The sequence below is a fragment of the Bombina bombina genome, chromosome 2 (genome assembly GCF_027579735.1).
Source record: "Bombina bombina isolate aBomBom1 chromosome 2, aBomBom1.pri, whole genome shotgun sequence".
NCBI classification, from domain to species: domain Eukaryota; kingdom Metazoa; phylum Chordata; class Amphibia; order Anura; family Bombinatoridae; genus Bombina; species Bombina bombina.
The window spans coordinates 583,516,675-583,538,530 of record NC_069500.1 but is presented as its reverse complement, the minus strand read 5'-3'; the positions used below and the strand labels follow the sequence as shown (position 1 = coordinate 583,538,530).

At 41.7% G+C, this 21,856-nt stretch overlaps 1 protein-coding gene across 4 annotated transcripts in view; it reads left to right on the top strand.

The window, feature by feature from the left end:
• Positions 1–17,052, top strand: part of VPS13A (vacuolar protein sorting 13 homolog A) — a 767,672-nt gene extending 750,620 nt beyond the window's left edge. For 2 of the 4 annotated variants that reach the window (XM_053702484.1, XM_053702480.1), the window contains exon 72: positions 15,541–17,052. In XM_053702484.1, the coding sequence (XP_053558459.1) occupies positions 15,541–15,582 (42 nt within the window). In that variant the 3' untranslated portion in view covers positions 15,583–17,052. The remainder of the gene's footprint in view (positions 1–15,540) is intronic. The other 2 variants (XM_053702483.1, XM_053702481.1) reach the window with 2 other exon arrangements.
• Positions 17,053–21,856: the final 4,804 nt, after the last annotated feature.

Sequence of the window (21,856 nt, the reverse complement as noted above, 5' to 3'; positions counted from 1 at the left end):
GAAATGTGTTTCAGATCTAGAGTTGGCTGGAGTAATTATGCCAGTTCCAGTTCTGGAACAGGGGCTGGGGTTTTATTCAAATCTCTTCATTGTACCAAAGAAGGAGAATTCCTTCAGACCAGTTCTGGATCTAAAAATATTGAATCGTTATGTAAGGATACCAACATTCAAAATGGTAACTGTAAGGACTATTCTGCCTTTTGTTCAGCAAGGGCATTATATGTCTACAATAGATTTACAGGATGCATATCTGCATATTCCGATTCATCCAGATCACTATCAGTTTCTGAGATTCTCTTTCCTAGACAAGCATTACCAGTTTGTGGCTCTACCGTTTGGCCTAGCTACAGCTCCAAGAATTTTTACAAAGGTTCTCGGTGCCCTTCTGTCTGTAATCAGAGAACAGGGTATTGTGGTATTTCCTTATTTGGACGATATCTTGGTACTTGCTCAGTCTTCACATTTAGCAGAATCTCATACGAATCGTCTTGTGTTGTTTCTTCAAGATCATGGTTGGAGGATCAATTTACCAAAAAGTTCATTGATTCCTCAGACAAGGGTAACCTTTTTAGGTTTCCAGATAGATTCAGTGTCCATGACTCTGTCTTTGACAGACAAGAGACGTCTAAAATTGATATCAGCTTGTCGAAACCTTCAGTCACAATCATTCCCTTCGGTAGCCTTATGCATGGAAATTCTAGGTCTTATGACTGCTGCATCGGACGCGATCCCCTTTGCTAGTTTTCACATGCAACCTCTTCAGCTCTGTATGCTGAACCAGTGGTGCAGGGATTACACAAAGATATCTCAATTAATATCTTTAAAACCGATTGTACAACACTCTCTGACGTGGTGGACAGATCACCATCGTTTAGTTCAGGGGGCTTCTTTTTTTCTTCCGACCTGGACTGTAATTTCAACAGATGCAAGTCTTACAGGTTGGGGAGCTGTGTGGGGGTCTCTGACAGCACAAGGGGTTTGGGAATCTCAGGAGGTGAGATTACCGATCAATATTTTGGAACTCTGTGCAATTTTCAGAGCTCTTCAGTCATGGCCTCTTCTAAAGAGAGAATTGTTCATTTGTTTTCAGACAGACAATGTCAGAACTGTGGCATACATCAATCATCAAGGAGGGACTCACAGTCCTCTGGCTATGAAAGAAGTATCTCGAATTCTGGTATGGGCGGAATCCAGCTCCTGTCTAGTTTCTGCGGTTCATATCCCAGGTATAGACAATTGGGAAGCGGATTATCTCAGTCGCCAAACGTTACATCCGGGCGAATGGTCTCTTCACCCAGAGGTATTTCTTCAGATTGTTCAAATGTGGGGACTTCCAGAAATAGATCTGATGGCCTCTCATCTAAACAAGAAACTTCCCAGGTATCTGTCCAGATCCAGGGATCCTCAAGCGGAAGCAGTGGATGCATTGTCACTTCCTTGGAAGTATCATCCTGTCTATATCTTTCCGCCTCTAGTTCTTCTTCCAGAGTAATCTCCAAGATTCTGAAGGAATGCTCGTTTGTTCTGCTGGTAGCTCCAGCATGGCCTCACAGGTTTTGGTATGCGGATCTTGTCCGGATGGCCTCTTGCCAACCGTGGACTCTTCCGTTAAGACCAGACCTTCTGTCGCAAGGTCCTTTTTTCCATCAGAATCTCAAATCCTTAAATTTAAAGGTATGGAGATTGAACGCTTGATTCTTAGTCAAAGAGGTTTCTCTGACTCTGTGATTAATACTATGTTACAGGCTCGTAAATCCGTATCTAGGGAGATATATTATAGAGTCTGGAAGACTTATATTTCTTGGTGTCTTTCTCATCATTTATCCTGGCATTCTTTTAGAATTCCGAGAATTTTACAGTTTCTTCAGGATGGTTTGGATAAAGGTTTGTCTGCAAGTTCCTTGAAAGGACAAATCTCTGCTCTTTCTGTTCTTTTTCACAGAAAGATTGCTAATCTTCCTGATATTCATTGTTTTGTACAAGCTTTGGTTCGTATAAAACCTGTCATTAAGTCAATTTCTCCTCCTTGGAGTTTGAATTTGGTTCTGGGGGCTCTTCAAGCTCCTCCGTTTGAACCTATGCTTTCATTGGACATTAAATTACTTTCTTGGAAAGTTTTGTTCCTTTTGGCCATCTCTTCTGCCAGAAGAGTTTCTGAATTATCTGCTCTTTCTTGTGAGTCTCCTTTTCTGATTTTTCACCAGGATAAGGCGGTGTTGCGAACTTCTTTTAAATTTTTACCTAAGGTTGTGAATTCTAACAACATTAGTGGAGAAATTGTGGTTCCTTCATTATGTCCTAATCCTAAGAATTCTAAGGAGAAATCATTACATTCTTTGGATGTAGTTAGAGCTTTAAAATATTATGTTGAAGCTACTAAGAATTTCCGAAAGACTTCTAGTCTATTTGTTATCTTTTCCGGTTCTAGGAAAGGTCAGAAGTCCTCTGCCATTTCTTTGGCATCTTGGTTGAAATCTTTAATTCATCATGCTTATGTCGAGTCGGGTAAAACTCCGCCTCAAAGGATTACAGCTCATTCTACTAGGTCAGTTTCTACTTCCTGGGCGTTTAGGAATGAAGCTTCGGTTGATCAGATTTGCAAAGCAGCAACTTGGTCTTCTTTGCATACTTTTACTAAATTCTACCATTTTGATGTGTTTTCTTCTTCTGAAGCTGTTTTTGGTAGAAAAGTACTTCAGGCAGCTTTTTCAGTTTGAATCTTCTGCTTATATTTTCAGTTTTTTTCTTTATAAGATTTAAACTTTATTTTTGGGTGTGGATTTTTTTTTTTTTCAGCGGAATTGGCTGTCTTTATTTTATCCCTCCCTCTCTAGTGACTCTTGCGTGGAAGATCCACATCTTGGGTAGTCATTATCATAACATAATTTATGTAAGAACTTACCTGATAAATTAATTTCTTTCATATTAGCAAGAGTCCATGAGGCCCACCCCTTTTTTTGTGGTGGTTATGATTTTTTTGTATAAAGCACAATTATTCCAATTCCTTATATTTATGCTTCGCACTTTTTTCTTATCACCCCACTTCTTGGCTATTCGTTAAACTGATTTGTGGGTGTGGTGAGGGGTGTATTTATAGGCATTTTGAGGTTTGGGAAACTTTGCCCCTCCTGGTAGGAATGTATATCCCATACGTCACTAGCTCATGGACTCTTGCTAATATGAAAGAAATGAATTTATCAGGTAAGTTCTTACATAAATTATGTTTTTTCTAGACAGACTGTGTTTATTCTAGAAAAGGCTGGCAATATCCCCATGGGGAAAGGGTAAGCTGTATTCAGACACTTGGCTAGGAATTTCAGCTTGCTTGAAGGGCTCATTTGTTACTGGTGTCACTGTTAGGAAAAAACGTTTTTGTTTGTTCAGTAAATGATGCAATTATAACGTTTTTTGAAGGGACTAAAGGGGTCATTGTGGCTTGTGTTAGGGTTTTTTAACCCACATGGTTAATTAAGAGACACTCAGGTGTTTTTCTAATAGGCCTCAAAACATCGAGTGTGGTGGAAGGGGCCTATTTTCGCGCCTCAGCTGCGCAGTTTCTTTTCCTTAGAGTTATCCAACTGCTTCTCTAGAGGTTCTTGCTGTGTTTGAAGGCTGTAAAGGAGGTTTTTTCCCCACAAATCGTTCTGAAGGGCAGGTAGGCATCACAGCAGAGCTGTGGCAAGGTGCTGAAAGTCTTTTTTACCGGTTTTGACGTTTTGTTTCTTTTTGTTTTGCCATTAAGGGGTTAATTGTTTATTTGCATAGTTGTGCAAAGTTACTAAGGCTGTAAGATACTACTGTAAAAATTTCGTTAAGATTACTGCTTTTTTACACTGTTTTGCAGAACTTGTGCAGCTTTTTTTCTCTTAAAGGCACAGTACCGTTTTATTTCTAAGTGTTATTTACTTTGATTACAGTGTTTTCCAAGCTTGCTTGTTACATTACTAGCCTGTTTAACATGTCTGATACCAAGGAAAATCCTTGTTCAATATGTTTGGAAGCCATTGTGGAACCCCCTCTTAGAATGTGTCCCAAATGTACTGATATGTCTATAAATTATAAAGAACATATATTAGCACTTAAAAATAAAGCAATAGATGATTCCCAGTCAGAAGTAAATGAGGGTTCGCCATCTAGCTCTCCCCAAGTGTCACAACCAGTAACGCCCGCACAAGTGATGCCAAGTACCTCTAGTGCGTCACATTCATTTACTTTACAAGACATAGCCACAGTTATGAATACAACCCTCACTGAGGTTTTATCCAAACTGCCTGGTTTACAAGGAAAGCGGGACAGCTCTGAGTTAAGGAAAAATGCTGAGCCGTCTCACGCTTTAGTAGCCGTATCTGATATGCCCTCACAATGCTCTGAAGGGGCGAGAGATTTGTTATCTGAGGGAAAAATTTCTGATTCAGGAAAGACGCTTCCTCAGACAGATTCTGATATGACGGCCTTTAAATTTAAGCTAGAACACCTCCGCTTATTGCTTAGGGAGGTATTAGCAACCCTAGATGATTGTGACCCTATAGTGGTCCCAGAGAAATTGTGTAAAATGGATAGATACTTAGAGGTTCCTGTTTACACTGATGTTTTTTCCAGTCCCTAAGAGGATTGTGAATATTATTGCTAAGGAGTGGGATAGACCAGGTATTCCATTCACTCCCCCTCCTGTTTTTAAGAAAATGTTTCCCATATCTGATACCATAAGGGACTCATGGCAGACAGTTCCTAAGGTGGAGGGAGCTATTTCTACTCTGTCTAAGCGTACAACTATACCTGTCGAGGACAGTTGTGCTTTCAAAGATCCTATGGATAAAAAATTAGAGGGTCTCCTGAAGAAAATTTTTGTTCATCAAGGTTTTTCTCTCCAAACTATTGCGTGCATTGTTCCTGTAACGACTGCAGCTGCTTTCTGGTTTGAGGCTCTAGAAGAGGCTCTTCAAATGTAGACTCCATTAGAGGAAATTATGGACAGAATTAAGGCACTTAAGTTGGCTAATTCTTTTATTACAGATGCCGCTTTTCAACTGGCTAAATTAGCGGCAAAGAATTCAGGTTTTGCCATTTTAGCACGCAGGGTGTTATGGCTTAAGTCCTGGTCTGCTGATGTGTCATCTAAATCTAAACTTTTGAACATTCCTTTCAAAGGTAAGACCCTATTCGGGCCTGAACTGAAGGAGATTATTTCAGACATCACTGGAGGGAAAGGCCATGCCCTCCCTCAGGATAGATCCAATAAGATGAGGGCCAAACAAAATAATTTTCGTTCCTTTCGGAACTTTAAGAGTGGTCCCGCTTCAGCTTCCCCTGCTACAAAGCAAGAGGGGAATTTTGCCCAATCAAGTCAGTCTGGAGACCTAATCAGGCTTGGAACAAGGTTAAACAGGCCAAGAAGCCTGCAGCTGCCTCTAAGACAGCATGAAGGGGTAGCCCCCGATCCGGGACCGGATCTAGTAGGGGGCAGACTCTCTCTCTTCGCTCGGGCTTGGGCGAGAGATGTTCAGGATCCCTGGGCTTTAGAAATTGTGTCCCAGGGATATCTTCTGGAATTCAAGGGCTCCCTTCCAAGGGGGAGATTTCACATTTCTCGATTGTCTGTAAACCAGACAAAGAGAGAGGCGTTCTTACGCTGTGTAGAAGACCTACATACCATGGGGGTGATTCGCCCAGTTCCAAAGGAGGAACAGAGGCCAGGGTTTTATTCAAACCTGTTTGTGGTTCCCAAGAAAGAGGGAACTTTCAGACCAATTTTGGATCTCAAAATTCTAAACAAGTTCCTCAAAGTTCCATCATTCAAGATGGAGACTATTCGGACTATTCTACCTCTGATCCAGGAGGGTCAATATATGACTACCGTGGACTTAAAGGATGCGTATCTACACATCCCTATTCACAGAGATCATCATCAATTCCTCAGATTCGCCTTTCTAAACAGGCATTACCAGTTTGTGGCCCTTCCCTTCGGGTTGGCCACGGCTCCCAGAATTTTCACAAAAGTGCTAGGGTCCCTTCTGGCGGTTCTACGACCACGGGGCATAGCAGTGGTGCCTTATCTAGACAACATTTTAATTCAGGCGTCTACTTTCCAGCTAGCCAAGTCTCGCACAGACATCGTGTGGGCTTTTCTGACATCTCTCGGGTGGAAGGTGAACATAAAAAAGAGTTCTCTCTTCCCTCTTACAAGAGTTTCCTTCCTAGGGACTCTGATAGACTCGGTAGAAATGAAAATATTTCTGACGGAGGTCAGAAAGTTAAAACTCTTATCCACTTGCCGAGCTCTTCATTCCATTTCTCGACCATCAGTGGCTCAGTGTATAGAGGTAATCGGACTCATGGTAGCGGCAATGGACATAGTTCCTTTTGCCCGTCTACATCTCAGACCACTGCAACTATGCATGCTCAAACAGTGGAATGGGGATTATGCAGATTTATCTCCTCAACTGCATCTGGACCAGGAGACCAGAGATTCTCTTCTCTGGTGGTTGTCTCAGGACCACCTGTCTCACGGAATGTGCTTCCGCAGGCCAGAGTGGCTCATTGTAACGACAGATGCCAGCCTGCTAGGCTGGGGTGCAGTCTGGAACTCCCTGAAAGCACAGGGCTTATGGTCTCGGGAGGAAGCTCTCCTCCCGATAAACATTTTAGAACTGAGAGCGATTTTCAATGCACTTCAGGCATGGCCTCAGCTTGCTGCGGCCAAATTAATCAGGTTTCAGTCGGACAACATCACGACTGTAGCTTATATCAATCATCAGGGAGGAACAAGGAGTTCTCTAGCGATGATGGAGGTAACCAAAATAATCCGGTGGGCAGAGGATCACTCTTGCCATCTCTCAGCAATCCACATCCCAGGAGTAGAGAACTGGGAGGCGGATTTTCTAAGTCGTCAGACTCTTCATCCGGGGGAGTGGGAACTCCATCCGGGGGTATTCGCCCAGCTGATTCAGCTATGGGGCACACCAGAATTGGATCTGATGGCGTCTCATCAGAATGCCAAACTTCATTGTTACGGGTCTAGGTCCCGGGATCCCAAGGCGGTACTGATAGATGCTCTAGCAGTGCCTTGGTCCTTCAATCTGGCCTATGTATTTCCACCGTTTCCTCTCCTCCCACGTCTGGTTGCCAGAATCAAGCAGGAGAGAGCTTCGGTAATTCTGATAGCTCCTGCGTGGCCACACAGGAATTGGTATGCAGACCTAGTGGACATGTCCTCGGTTCCACCGTGGACTCTGCCAATGAGGCGGGACCTTCTAATCCAAGACCCGTTCATGCATCCAAATCTAATTTCTCTGCGTCTGACTGCTTGGAGATTGAACGCATGATTTTATCAAAGCGTGGTTTCTCTGAATCGGTCATTGATACCCTGATTCAGGCTAGAAAGCCTGTCACCAGGAAGATTTATCATAAGATTTGGCGCAAATATCTTTATTGGTGTGAATCCAAAGGTTACTTGTGGAGTAAGATTAGGATTCCTAGAATATTGTCTTTTCTCCAAGACGGTTTGGAGAAGGGATTATTGCTAGTTCCCTAAAAGGACAAATATCTGCTTTGTCTATTCTACTTCACAAACGTCTGGCAGATGTCCCAGATGTTAAAGCATTTAGTCAGGCTTTGGTCAGAATCAAGCCTGTATTTAAACCTGTTGCTCCGCCATTTAGCCTAAACTTAGTTCTTAAAGTTCTTCAAGGGGAAGGAACATCTGTTACACAATCTTGATGTGGTTCGTGCTTTAAAATTCTACTTACAAGCAACTAAAGATTTCCGTCAAACATCTTCTTTGTTTGTTGTTTATTCTGGTAAACGGAGAGGTCAAAGGGCTACGGCTACCTCTCTTTCCTTTTGGCTGAAAAGCATCATCCGTTTGGCCTATGAGACTGCTGGACGCCAGCCTCCTGAAAGGATTACTGCTCATTCTACTAGAGATGTGGCTTCCACATGGGCTTTTAAAAATTAGGCTTCTGTTGAACAGATTTGTAAGGCGGCGACTTGGTCTTCGCTTCATACTTTTTCCAAATTTTACAAATTCGATACTTTTGCTTCTTCAGAGGCTATTTTTGGGAGAAAGGTTCTACAAGCAGTGGTGCCTTCCGTTTAAGGTCCCTGTTTTGTCCCTCCCTTCATCCGTGTCCTAAAGCTTTGGTATTGGTATCCCGCAAGTAAGGATGAATCCGTGGACTCGATACATCTTACAAGAGAAAACATTATTTATGCTTACCTGATAAATTTATTTCTCTTGTGATGTATCGAGTCCACGGCCCGCCCTGTTTATTTAAGACAGGCATATATATTTTTATTTTAAAACTTTCAGTCACCACTGCACCCTATGTTTTCTCCTTTTTCTTCCTAGCCTTCGGTCGAATGACTGGGGGGTGGAGCTATATAGGCAGCTCTGCTGTGGGTGCTCTCTTTGCCACTTCCTGTAGGGGAGGAGAATATCCCGCAAGTAAGGATGAATCCATGGACTCGATACATCACAAGAGAAATAAATTTATCAGGTAAGAATAAATTATGTTTTCTCTTGTTAAGTGTGTTCAGTCCACGGGTCATCCATTACTTATGGGATATATTCTCCTTCCCAACAGGAAGTTGCAAGAGGATCACCCAAGCAGAGCTGCTATATAGCTCCTCCCCTCACATGTCATATCCAGTCATTCTCTTGCAACCCTCAACAAAGAAGGAGGTCGCGAGAGGAGCTGGAGTTTTTACTTAACTATTCTTCAATCAAAAGTTTATTTTAAATGGCACCGGAGTGTGCTGTTTTTCTATCTCAGGCAGTATTTGGAAGAAGAAACTGCCTGCGTTTTTTTTCTATGATCTTAGCAGGCGTAACTAAGATCCACTGGCTGTTCTCGACATTCTGAGGAGTGGGGTAACTTCAGAAACTGGCAATAGCATGCGGGGTCCTCCGCAAATGAGGTATGTGCAGTACATTATTTTCTGGGAATGGAATTGACTAAGAAAATACTGCTGTTACCGTATGATGTAAGTACAGCCTTAAATGCAGTAGTGGCAACTGGTATCAGGCTGATAAATGTATGCGCAGTCAAGTTATTTTCTAGGGCCTAGAATTTGACTGAGAAAATACTGTTAAAACTGAAATAATACTTAAACCTTATCTGCAGTGGTAGCGACTGGTAGCAGGCTTAGTGATAACTTTGCATGACATTGGAAAATGTTGTTTTTTAATAAAACGTTCACTGGCATGTTATTCGTTTTTGTGAGGTACTTTGGTGATAAATCTCTTTGGGCATGATTTTTTTCCACATGGCTAACATATATTTTCTGCATGGAAACCGTTATATCAGGGCTCCCACTGTTGTGATAGGAGTGGGAGGGACCTTGTTTTAGCGCCTTGTTGCGCAGTTATAATTCTAGCACAGTCTTCCTGCTTCTTCCTCCTTGATCTAGGACGTCTCTAGAGAGCTCAGGGGCCTGCAAAATTCATTTTTGAGGGAGGTAATCAGTCACAGCAGATCTGTGACAGTGTGCTTGACTGTGATTAAAAGCGTTAAATCTTAATTGATATCCGTTTTATCCGTTTTGGGTATTGAGGGGTTAATCATCCTTTTGCTAATGGGTGCAATCCTCTGCTAATAGTACACTTCTTGTTAAGAATTGTTTAATTATATCTGTATTTTTGAAGCACTGCAGCGTTTTTTATATTGCTTGTAAACTTATTGAAAGTGATTTCCAAGCTTGCTAGTTTCATTGCTAAGTCTGTTTAAACATGTCTGATTCAGAGGAAACTGTTTGTTCATCATGTTCAAAAGCCAATGTGGAGCCCAATAGAACGATGTGTACCAATTGTATTGATATTGCTTTGAATAAAAGTCAATCTGTACCGATAGAGAAACTATCACCAGACAACGAGGGGGAAGTTATGCCGCCTAACTCTCCTCACGTGTCAGTACCTGCGTCTCCCGCTCGGGAGATGCGTAGGATTGAGACGCCGAGTACATCTAGGCCCTTACAAATCACTTTACATGATATGGCTAATGTTATGAAAGAAGTATTATATAATATGCCCAAATTAAGGGGCAAGCGCGATAGCTCTGGGTTAAGGACAGAGCGCGCTGATGACACGAGAGCCATGTCTGATACTGCGTCACAATTTGCAGAACATGAGGACGGTGAGCTTCATTCTGTCGGTGACGGTTCTGATCCGGGGAGACCGGATTCAGAAATTTCAAATTTTAAATTTAAGCTTGAGAACCTCCGTGTGTTACTAGGGGAGGTATTAGCGGCTCTGAATGATTGCGACACGGTGGCAATCCCAGAGAAATTGTGTAGGTTGGATAGATACTATGCGGTACCGGTGTGTACTGACGTCTTTCCTATACCAAAAAGACTTACAGAAATTATTAGTAAGGAGTGGGATAGACCCGGTGTGCCTTTTTCCCCTCCCCCGATATTCAGAAAAATGTTTCCTATAGACGCCACCACACAAGACTTATGGCAGACGGTCCCTAAGGTGAAGGGAGCAGTTTCTACTTTAGCCAAGCGTACCACTATCCCGGTGGAGGATAGCTGTGCTTTCTCAGATCCAATGGATAAAAAATTAGAGGGTTATCTTAAGAAAATGTTTGTTCAACAGGGTTTTATTTTGCAGCCTCTTGCATGCATTGCGCCTGTCACGGCTGCAGCAGCATTCTGGTTTGAGTCTCTGGAAGAGGCGATTCGCACAGAGCCATTGGATGAGGCTTTGAGCAAAGTTAGAACCCTTAAGCAAGCTAATGCGTTTGTTTCAGATGCCGTAGTACATTTAACCAAACTTACGGCTAAAAATTCCGGATTCGCCATACAGGCACGCAGAGCGCTCTGGCTTAAATCCTGGTCAGCGGATGTAACTTCCAAGTCTAAGCTACTTAACATTCCTTTCAAAGGGCAGACCTTATTCGGGCCCAGCTTGAAGGAAATTATTGCTGACATTACGGGAGGTAAGGGCCACGCCCTTCCTCAGGACAGGGCCAAGCCAAAGGCCAAACAGTCTAATTTTCTTGCCTTTCGTAACTTCAAGGCAGGAGCAGCATCAACTTCCTCCGCTCCAAAACAGGAAGGAACTACTGCTCGTTACAGACAGGGTTGGAAAGGCAACCAGTCATGGAACAAGGGCAAGCAGGCCAGAAAGCCTACTTCCGCCCCTAAGACAGCATGAAGACAGGGCCCCCTATCCGGAGACGGATTTAGTGGGGGGCAGACTTTCTCTCTTCGCCCAGGCTTGGGCAAGAGATGTGCAGGATCCCTGGACTTTGAAGATTATATCTCAGGGATACCTTCTGGATTTCAAAACCTCTCCTCCACAAGGGAGGTTCCATCTTTCGAGGTTATCAACAAACCTAGTAAAGAGAGAGGCATTTCTACAATGTGTACAAGACCTCTTAATCATGGGAGTGATCCACTCAGTTCCGCGATCGGAACAGGGACAAGGATTTTACTCAAATCTATTTGTGGTTCCCAAAAAAGAGGGAACCTTCAGACCAATCTTGGACTTAAAGATCTTAAACAAATTCCTAAGGGTACCATCGTTCAAGATGGAAACCATTCGAACCATCCTACCCATGATCCAAGAGGGTCAATATATGACCACAGTGGACTTAAAGGATGCTTACCTTCACATACCGATTCACAAAGATCATTATCGGTACCTAAGGTTTGCCTTTCTAGACAGGCATTACCAGTTTGTGGCTCTTCCCTTTGGGTTAGCCACGGCCCCGAGAATTTTTACGAAGGTTCTGGGCTCACTTCTGGCAGGACTAAGACCACGAGGCATAGCGGTGGCTCCGTACCTAGACGACATTCTGATACAAGCATCAAGTTTTCAGAATGCAAAGTCTCATACAGAGATAGTTCTTGCATTTCTGAGGTCGCATGGGTGGAAAGTGAACGTGGAAAAGAGTTCTCTGTTACCACTCACAAGGGTTCCTTTTCTAGGGACTCTTATAGATTCTATAGAGATGAAGATTTACCTGACGGAGTGCAGGTTATCAAAGATTCTCAATGCTTGCCGTGTCCTTCATTCCATTCCAAGCCCATCAGTAGCTCAGTGCATGGAGGTAATCGGCTTAATGGTCGCGGCAATGGACATAGTGCCATTTGCGCGCCTGCATCTCAGACCGCTGCAACTATGCATGCTCAGTCAATGGAACGGGGATTACTCAGATCTGTCCCCTTTGTTAAATCTGGACCAGGAGACCAGAGATTCCCTTCTCTGGTGGTTGTCACCGGTTCATCTGTCCAAAGGAATGACCTTTCGCAGACCAGATTTTACGATTGTAACAACGGATGCCAGCCTTCTAGGCTGGGGAGCAGTCTGGAATTCCCTGAAGGCTCAGGGATCGTGGACTCAGGAGGAGACACTCCTTCCAATAAACATTCTAGAATTAAGAGCAATATTCAATGCTCTTCTAGCTTGGCCTCAGTTAGCAAGACTGAGGTTCATCAGATTTCAGTCGGACAATATCACGACTGTGGCTTACATCAATCATCAAGGGGGAACCAGGAGTTCCCTAGCGATGTTGGAAGTCTCGAAGATAATTTGCTGGGCAGAGTCTCACTCTTGCTACCTGTCAGCGATTTACATCCCAGGCGTAGAGAACTGGGAGGCGGATTTCCTAAGTCGCCAGACTTTTCATCCGGGAGAGTGGGAACTTCACCCGGAGGTATTTGCTCAACTGATTCGTCGTTGGGGCAAACCGGATCTGGATCTCATGGCATCTCGCCAGAACGCGAAGCTTCCTTGTTACGGATCCAGGTCCAGGGACCCGGGAGCGGTGCTGGTAGATGCATTAGCAGCCCCTTGGGTTTTCAACATAGCTTATGTGTTTCCACCATTTTCGTTGCTACCTCGACTGATTGCCAGGATCAAACAGGAGAGGGCATCAGTAATTCTGATAGCGCCTGCGTGGCCACGCAGGACCTGGTATGCAGACCTAGTGGACATGTCGTCCTGTCCACCATGGTCTCTTCCTCTGAGGCAGGACCTTCTAATTCAGGGTCCTTTCAACCATCCAAACCTAATTTCTCTGAGGCTGACTGCCTGGAAATTGAAAGCTTGATTCTATCTAAGCGTGGGTTTTCGGATTCGGTTATTGATACATTAATACAGGCTCGGAAACCTGTGACCAGAAAAATTTATATTGGTGCGAATCCAAGAGTTACTCATGGAGTAAGGTTAGGATTCCTAGGATATTGGCTTTTCTACAAGAGGGTTTAGAAAAAGGTTTATCCGCTAGTTCGCTAAAGGGACAGATTTCAGCTCTGTCTATTCTTTTACACAAACGTCTGGCAGAGAATCCAGACGTCCAGGCCTTTTGTCAGGCTTTGGCTAGAATTAAGCCTGTGTTTAAAGCTGTTGCTCCTCCGTGGAGCTTAAACTTGGTTCTTAAAGTTCTTCAGGGTGTTCCGTTTGAACCCCTTCATTCCATTGATATTAAGCTTTTATCTTGGAAAGTTTTGTTTTTGATGGCTATTTCCTCGGCTCGAAGAGTCTCTGAGTTATCTGCCTTACATTGTGATTCTCCTTATCTGATCTTTCATTCAGACAAGGTAGTACTGCATACTAAACCTGGTTTTTTATCTAAGGTTGTTTCTAACAGGAATATCAATCAAGAGATTGTTGTTCCATCATTATGTCCTAATCCTTCTTCAAAGAAGGAACGTCTTTTGCATAATCTAGATGTGGTCCGTGCTCTGAAGTTCTACTTACAGGCAACTAAAGATTTTAGACAAACTTCTTCTCTGTTTGTCGTTTACTCTGGACAGAGGAGAGGTCAAAAGGCTTCGGCTACCTCTCTCTCTTATTGGCTTTGTAGCATAATACGTTTAGCCTATGAGACTGCTGGACAGCAGCCTCCTGAAAGAATTACAGCTCATTCCACTAGAGCTGTGGCTTCCACTTGGGCCTTTAAGAATGAGGCCTCTGTTGAACAGATTTGCAAGGCTGCAACTTGGTCTTCACTTCATACTTTTTCCAAATTTTACAAATTTGACACTTTCGCTTCTTCGGAGGCTGGTTTTGGGAGAAAGGTTCTACAGGCAGTGGTTCCTTCTGTTTAATGTTCCTGCCTTGTCCCTCCCATCATCCGTGTACTTAGCTTTGGTATGGGTATCCCATAAGTAATGGATGACCCGTGGACTGAACACACTTAACAAGAGAAAACATAATTTATGCTTACCTGATAAATTTATTTCACTTGTAGTGTGTTCAGTCCACGGCCCGCCCTGTCTTTTTAAGGCAGGTTCAAAATTTTAAAATTATAACTCCAGTCACCACTGCACCTTATAGTTTCTCCTTTCTCGTCTTGTTTCGGTCGAATGACTGGATATGACATGTGAGGGGAGGAGCTATATAGCAGCTCTGCTTGGGTAATCCTCTTGCAACTTCCTGTTGGGAAGGAGAATATATCCCATAAGTAATGGATGACCCGTGGACTGAACACACTACAAGAGAAATAAATTTATCAGGTAAGCATAAATTATGTTTTTTGTTCTGCTTGGTACAGCAGGTTTTGTTTTGTTTGGGTATTTTCAGGCGATGGTGCCCTGCGAATGGGCCACCTTTTCTACCCACCCTTTTTTTGCATTCAGTGTCCTCTATAGCTTGGGTATTGTTTCCCAAAAGTAATGAATGCAGCTGTGGACTCTCCCTGTTTAAGAAGAAAAACATAAATTATGCTTACCTGATAATTTCCTTTTCTTATGACGGGTAGAGTCCACAGCTCCCCTCCGACGTTCTGTTATGGGGTGGCAGCCATGTGTTTTGTTTATTCTTCTGGCACCTTTTTTTCACCTGATATTTCTCCTACTGTTCCTTGTTCCCTTGGCAGAATGACTGGGGGATGAGGGAAGTGGGGGAGGTATTTAAGCCTTTGGCTGGGGTGTCTTTGCCTCCTCCTGGTGGCCAGGTTCTGATATCCCAAAAGTAATGAATGCAGCTGTGGACTCTCCCCGTCAGAAGAAAAGGAAATTATCAGGTAAGCATAATTTGTTTTTATGTGCTCAGTCCTTGATTCTGAAACCTTTTAAACATGGTTTCCAGTAAATACTTGGTACTATTTTTATCATGGCTTTACAAATCAGCCACAAACAGCCTATTTTGCCAGTAATTGGTTTACCAGTATGGCACAGTTGGCTCTGATTCTCAGTAATCTCATGAAAAGGCTGTAACTAAGATGCATCTAGTGTACTGTGGGCAAAGGGTGATATAAGCCCTCAACTGCACACAGTGCAACAACGAAATACAAAATTCATATGCAGTGGGAGAAAGGGGGGGGAGGGGCATGCATATAAACCAGGAACTGTACAAAATGTAGTCTATTGATAACTGATACATAGAATATAATTTATACGTTGTTTACCTTGGTACAGTGTTATTGGTAGATTGAATAGCACAATTAACATTCTAGTTTTATGCAGTGTCTGACCTCACAGTACAAACTGTTATATTAGGCTACTCACATGTGATATGCCTTGATGAGGTGTGTTTTTTTTTTAACAGATAAATTAGTATTAATATTTATATTTTTTCTTTTACCTTTACAGTGGATTCTTTCTAAACTGGAAGAAGTATTTAATCAGTCGTAACCACTGGAGAATGACAAAATGTCAGTTGCCTTCGTCAGACAATGTAATATAATAATCTAACATTTAAAACTGCAAGTTTATATAAATCCCTAAAAAGAAATAAACAACAGGTCTATGCATACTAATATTTCAAGAATCAGAATTGAATCCTCTTCTTTGTAAAAAAAAACCTTTTAAGAACAATTTGAATGTTTGCCGTTTGTACAAAATTAAATGCTTCCATAAAAAGCAAGTATTTTATTATCATTGCATATTCATATTAAATGTTAATATTTCTTTTGGTAAAATCCTTGGAAACATTTTTATGTATAAATCTATTTTACCTTTTGTTGAATTAGTTTAAAGCCAACATATGCACTCTTAAAGTGATGGTAAATCCTAGCGTTTGTGAAACGCTAGGATTTACCATTGGAACAAATAAAGGGGACTTTCGTTCATGAAGTATAAAATACTTCATGCTGAAAGCTCCTTTATTTGTTTGCAGTGTTCGCCGCACTGAGCTGCTCAGGCAGCCCACGGCAGAACGCTATTTGGCTGAAAGGTGACGTTTCCACCTCTTAGCCAATAGCCATACGAGAAATCAGTGCAGTGATCGCTGCAAACAAATAAAGGAACTTTCGGCATGAAGCATTTTATACTTCATGACTGGAAGTCCCCTTTATTTGTTCCAATGGTAAATCCTAGCATTTCAGAAACTCTAGGATTTACCATCACTTTAATATCAATATATTTCACTGTAATGTAAACTTTTCAGTAATATATCTCCTGACTCATGATCTGTAATGATATTTTGGCAATTACAAGAAAAGGGAGGAGTATTGATCTCAGCATATTTATTTATTTAACATGTGCATTGCTATAAGGACTGCTCTATGTATTGGTAATATTTAAAGCAGGGGTGTCCATACATTAGTGAGGAGTCTTTTCCTTTATTTGTTTGTCAGTGTGCAAAGCATAAGAAAATCTTACCTTCACCAAAAACTGATCTTCATTTAACACCATGACTAATATTCTTGTGCTGAATCAAGTATATATATATATATATATATATATATATATATATATATATATATATATATATATATACAGTATATATTTGAGACCACTGTATGGGTGCAGAATATTCTTGTGTAAAGCATATTATTTATTTTTAAACAGACCTATGCTATTCTGTTTGAGAAGGAGAGGGGAATTCACACCACAGTTTTTGGATGTATTGGTCACTACAGATATACTGATAGATCCTGATCTACATTTTGGTAACACCTGCTTTAGACGTATATGAAAGGAGCTACTGAACCGAAAGACCAATTAAAAACACAGGGTCGATGACATTAGAAAAATGTATTATCTGATTTATAAAAAAAAAGGTTTTTTTTTTCTCTAAATAATATGAATCAACTCAATAGTTTGTTACCCATTAAAAAATATGTATGTTCATTAAAAAAAATAAAACCGTTTTCATAGCTTCTTCCTCGTTCATGCGCCAGTGAATGTGTTTGAAGGGCACAGGAAAGAACTGGTGCCTTCCACATTTTAAGAAGATGCAAATATGATGTTTTCAACTGTAATGTGTTTTGTTTCTTTTTAACTTTAAGAAAATATGCTCTTTTTAACAGTTTTAGGTTAAATAGACTCTTTCATTTTCCCTTTAAATACACTCAACTGAAATGCACATTTAGTATTTGCAGATCAAAGATTTTTTTCTACTATGTAACACTATTTAACCAATAATAATAATAAATCATTTAATTGCTAGTACACACACACACATATACCTATACTGTATATACAATATCTCACAAAAGTGAGTACACCCCTCACATTTTGTAAATATTTTATTATATCTTTTCATGTGACAACACTGAAGAAATGACACTTTGCTACAATGTAAAGTAGTGAGTGTACAGCCTGTATAACAGTGTAACTTTGCTGTTGCCTCAAAATAACTTAACACACAGCCATGTCTAAACCGTTGGCAACAAAAGTGATTACACCCATAAGTGGAAATGTCCAAATTGGGCCCAATTAGCCATGTTCCCTCCCCGGTGTCATGTGACTTGTTAGTGTTACAAGGTCTCAGTTGTGAATGGGGAGCGTGTGTTAAATTTGGTGCTATTGCTCTCACATTCTCTCATACTGGTCACTGGAAGTTCATCATGGCACCTCATGGCAAAGAACTCTCTGAGGATCTGAAAAAAGAATTGTTGCTCTACATAAAGATGTCCTAGGCTATAAGATTACCAAGACCCTGAAAATGAGCTGCAGCACAGTGGGCAAAACCATACAGCAGTTTCACAAGACAGGTTCCACTCAGAACAGGCCTCGCCATGGTCGACCAAAGAAGTTGAGTGCACATGCTCAGCGTCATATCCAGAGGTTGTCTTTGGGAAATAGACGTATGAGTGCTGCCAGCATTGCTACAAAGGTTGAAAGGGTGGGGGGGTCAGCCTGTCAGTGCTCAGACCATACGTCGCACACTGCATCAAATTGGTCTCCATGGCTGTCGTCCCAGAAGGAAGCCTCTTCTAAAAATGATGCACAAGAAAGCCCGCAAACAGTTTGCTGAAGACAAGCAGACTAAGGACATGGATTACTGGAACCATGTCCTGTGGTCCGATGAGACCAAGATAAACTTTTTTGGTTCAGATGGTGTCAAGCATGTGTGGCCAAAACCAGGTGAGGCGTACAAAGACAAGTGTGTCTTGCCTACAGTCAAACATGGTGGTGGGAGTTTCATGGTCTGACCCTGCATGAGTGCTGCTGGCACTGGGGAGCTACAGTTCACTGAGGGAACCATGAATGCCAACATGTACTGTGACATACTGAAGCAGAGCATTATCCCCTCCCTTTGGAGATTGGGCCGCAGGGAAGTATTCCAACATAACGAACCAAACACACCTCCAAGACGACCACTGCCTTGCTAAAGAAGCTGAGGGTAAAGGTGATGGACTGGCCAAGCATATCTCCAGACCTTAAACCCTATTGAGCATCTGTGGGGCATCCTCAAATGGAAGGTGGGGGAGCGCAAGGTCTCTAACATCCACCAGCTCTGTGATGTCGTCATGGAGGAGTGGAAGAGGACTCCAGTGGCAACCTGTGAAGCTCTGATGAACTCCATGCCCAAGAGGGTTAAGGCAGTGCTGGAAAATAATGGTGTCAACACAAAATATTGACACTTTGAGCCCAATTTGGACATTTGCACTTTTGTTGCCAACGGTTTAGACATTAATGGCTGTGTGTTGAGTTATTTTGAGGGGACAGCAAATTTACACTGTTATACAGGCTGTACACTCACTACTTTACATTGTAGCAAAGTGTAATTTCTTCAGTGTTGTCACATGAAAATAAATAATAAAATATTTACAAAAATGTAAGGGGTGTACTCACTTTTGTGAGATACTGTATATTTAGTGTTTTTTTATATTGGTGCTATTTTGAATTAACCAAATGTTAAATCACAACTACCTTTATATTTCCCATAAAGGGACAGTCAACACCAGGATTGTTATTGTTTAAAAAGATAGATAACGCTGTTACTACCCACTCCCCAGCTTTGCACAACCAACATTGTTATATTAATATACTTTATAACATTAAAACCTCTAAATGTCCGCCTGTTTCTATGCCACTATAGACAGCCTCTTATCACATGCTTTTTTATTTGCTTTCCACAACAGTAGTCTGCAAGTTTGTGTGGGCCATATAGATAACATTGTGCTCACGCCCGTGAAGTTATTTAAGATTCAGCACAACACAGCACTTATTGACTAAAATGCAAGTCAATAGAAAATAAAATAAAAAGTTGTTATCAGGGTGCTGGCATAAGATGCTTAGATACAAGGTAATCACACAGGGAAAAAGTATATTAATAGAACCCTGTTGGTTATGCAAAACTGGTGAATAAGTAATAAAGGGATTATCTATCTTTTTAAATAATAAAAATTCTGGTATACACTGTCCCTTTAAGATTATTTATTTCCTGCTAAGGACATGGTCATGTAGTAAAATTTTACCAACATAACAGTTCTATGCAGCACTTTTCACTCTGCATCGTACAGAATTATTTATATGAATAAAAAACTTGGCATGGTTAATTACTTTAAAGCACCGCAGAAAGAAAAGTTCACTGGGAATATTCATTTGCACTCTCATATTTAAAAAAAAATCTGTATTTAAATTTGCTTGTAGAAAATATTCAATGAATTATGAATAAATGAAAGTTAAATTAACTGTCTGTTTTCTTATTGTGGTTAATGGTAGGCAAATATTAGATAGCTTTGTTTTCTAATCAGTGTTATTCTGCTAGATAAATAGTTATCAAATAGCAGCAGGGGGATCTCAAACTGCCCACAAAGGCATCTCTTATTCCTCCTATTTCTGGGACAGGAGACTGTCACTTTTGTACCCTCAGAAATCAGCACTCTTCTAAAACTTCCATTTTAATTAAAGGGATAGTCTAGTCAAAATTAAACTTTAGAGCATGCAATTTTAAACAACTTTCTAATTTACTCCTATTATCAATTTTTCTTCTTTCTCAGGAATGTAAGCATAGGTGCTGGCCCGTTTTTGGTTCAGCACCTTTGGTAAGCGCTTTCTGATTGGTGTCTAAATGTAGCCACCAATCTGCAAGTGCTACCCAGGTGCTGAACCAAAAATGGGCCGGCTTCTAAGCTTACATTCAAATATAGATAGCGAAAGAACAATTGATAATAGGAGTAAATTAGAAAGTTGCTTAAAATTGCAAGCTCTATCTGAATCATGAAAGTTTAATTTTGACTAGACTACCCCTTAATGACCAACGACGTGCAGGGTACGTCCTCCAAAAAAATGTCCTTAACGACCAAGGACGTACCCTGTTATTGCAGTGATGCCTTGATATAGAGGCATCCTGCAATAACTTTTTTAAGCAGTCCGATGCAGAGAGAGCCACTCTGTGGCCCTCTCTGCATCGGCTAGTGATGGCTATGATCGTTGGTGGGTGGGAGCGTGTCCAGGGAGATGAGAAGGCAGCTATCAGTAGAGGAGGGGGGCGGGATCGCGTGTGGGTGCGCGTGCACGGGAGCGTGTGCACGCGTGTGCACGGGAGCGTGCGCGCGTGCACGTGTGAAACTGCCTGGCCAACAGTTAAAGTGGAAGAGGCACAAGGTGGGACTCAGTGGGAGAGAGGGTGGGAATAAAAAATATTAATGATCTGGGAGAGGGTGGGGGGTTGGGTGTTAAGGGGGGTAAGCTACACTACAGAAAAACTTAAAATAAACATTTGATTTCAAACTGGGTACTGGCAGACAGCTGCCAGTACACAATATGGTGCACAATAAGGCAGAGGAGGGGGGTAGAGAGCTGTTTGGGGGGGGGGGGGATCAGGGAGGTTGGGGCTAAGGGGGGGGGTCCTACACAGCAGATTTTTTTTTTTTTTTAAACAAAACAAAAAAAAACTTTTATTTTAGTACTGGCAGACTTTCTGCCAGTACTTAAGATGGCGGGGACAATTGTGGGGTGGGGGAGGGAAGAGAGCTGTTTGGGAGGGATCAGGGGGTGTGATGTGTCAGGTGGGAGGCTGATCTCTACACTAAAGCTAAAAAATTTATTTTTTTTTATAAATAATTTCTTATTTTTGAAATAGATAAATGAACATAAGAGCTTCAAAAGCATATATGTAAATAACAAAGGTACATAATACGGCACTTGTAAAACATTACAAAGTATGGAACAGTTACATATAAGAAAAGCATAACAGAAGATGCTGGGTGTCAAGGTCCATTGTCTGTTAATCTCCCAAACTTTCCGCCACCTCTCAGGGTGGGAGTGTTAGAGGCCAAAATCCACAAGGAGACAGACATTGTTTTAGTAGTCCAAAAAGATCAGCATTTTCCTGTGTAGTATAATGGTTATGTCATAGCTATTCACCTCAAAATCACAAAATAACCATTGGATGTTGGAAATCAAATATATTAATCAACCATACTGAGATTATATCAAGTTGTTAAACAAAAAAAAAAAAAAAAAAAAAAAAAAAGGGGGGAGTGGGGTATGTGGGAGGAAGGTTGTGGGGAATAGGGCAGGGGGGAAAGGGGTTCATTCGAGGGAAGGGAATAGGAGCCTGGATGGACAAAGTTGGTCATGTAGTTTTAGAAAAGACCAGGGGTAGGGAGCCATGAGTCTCCCGCACTCTTGGTAGTGGGAGTCATTTCGGGCCGTACGCCCAGATCTTGACCTGGAGGTCCACTGACCCATGAATGTGGGAAACATAGGATTCCATTTTCTTGATAAA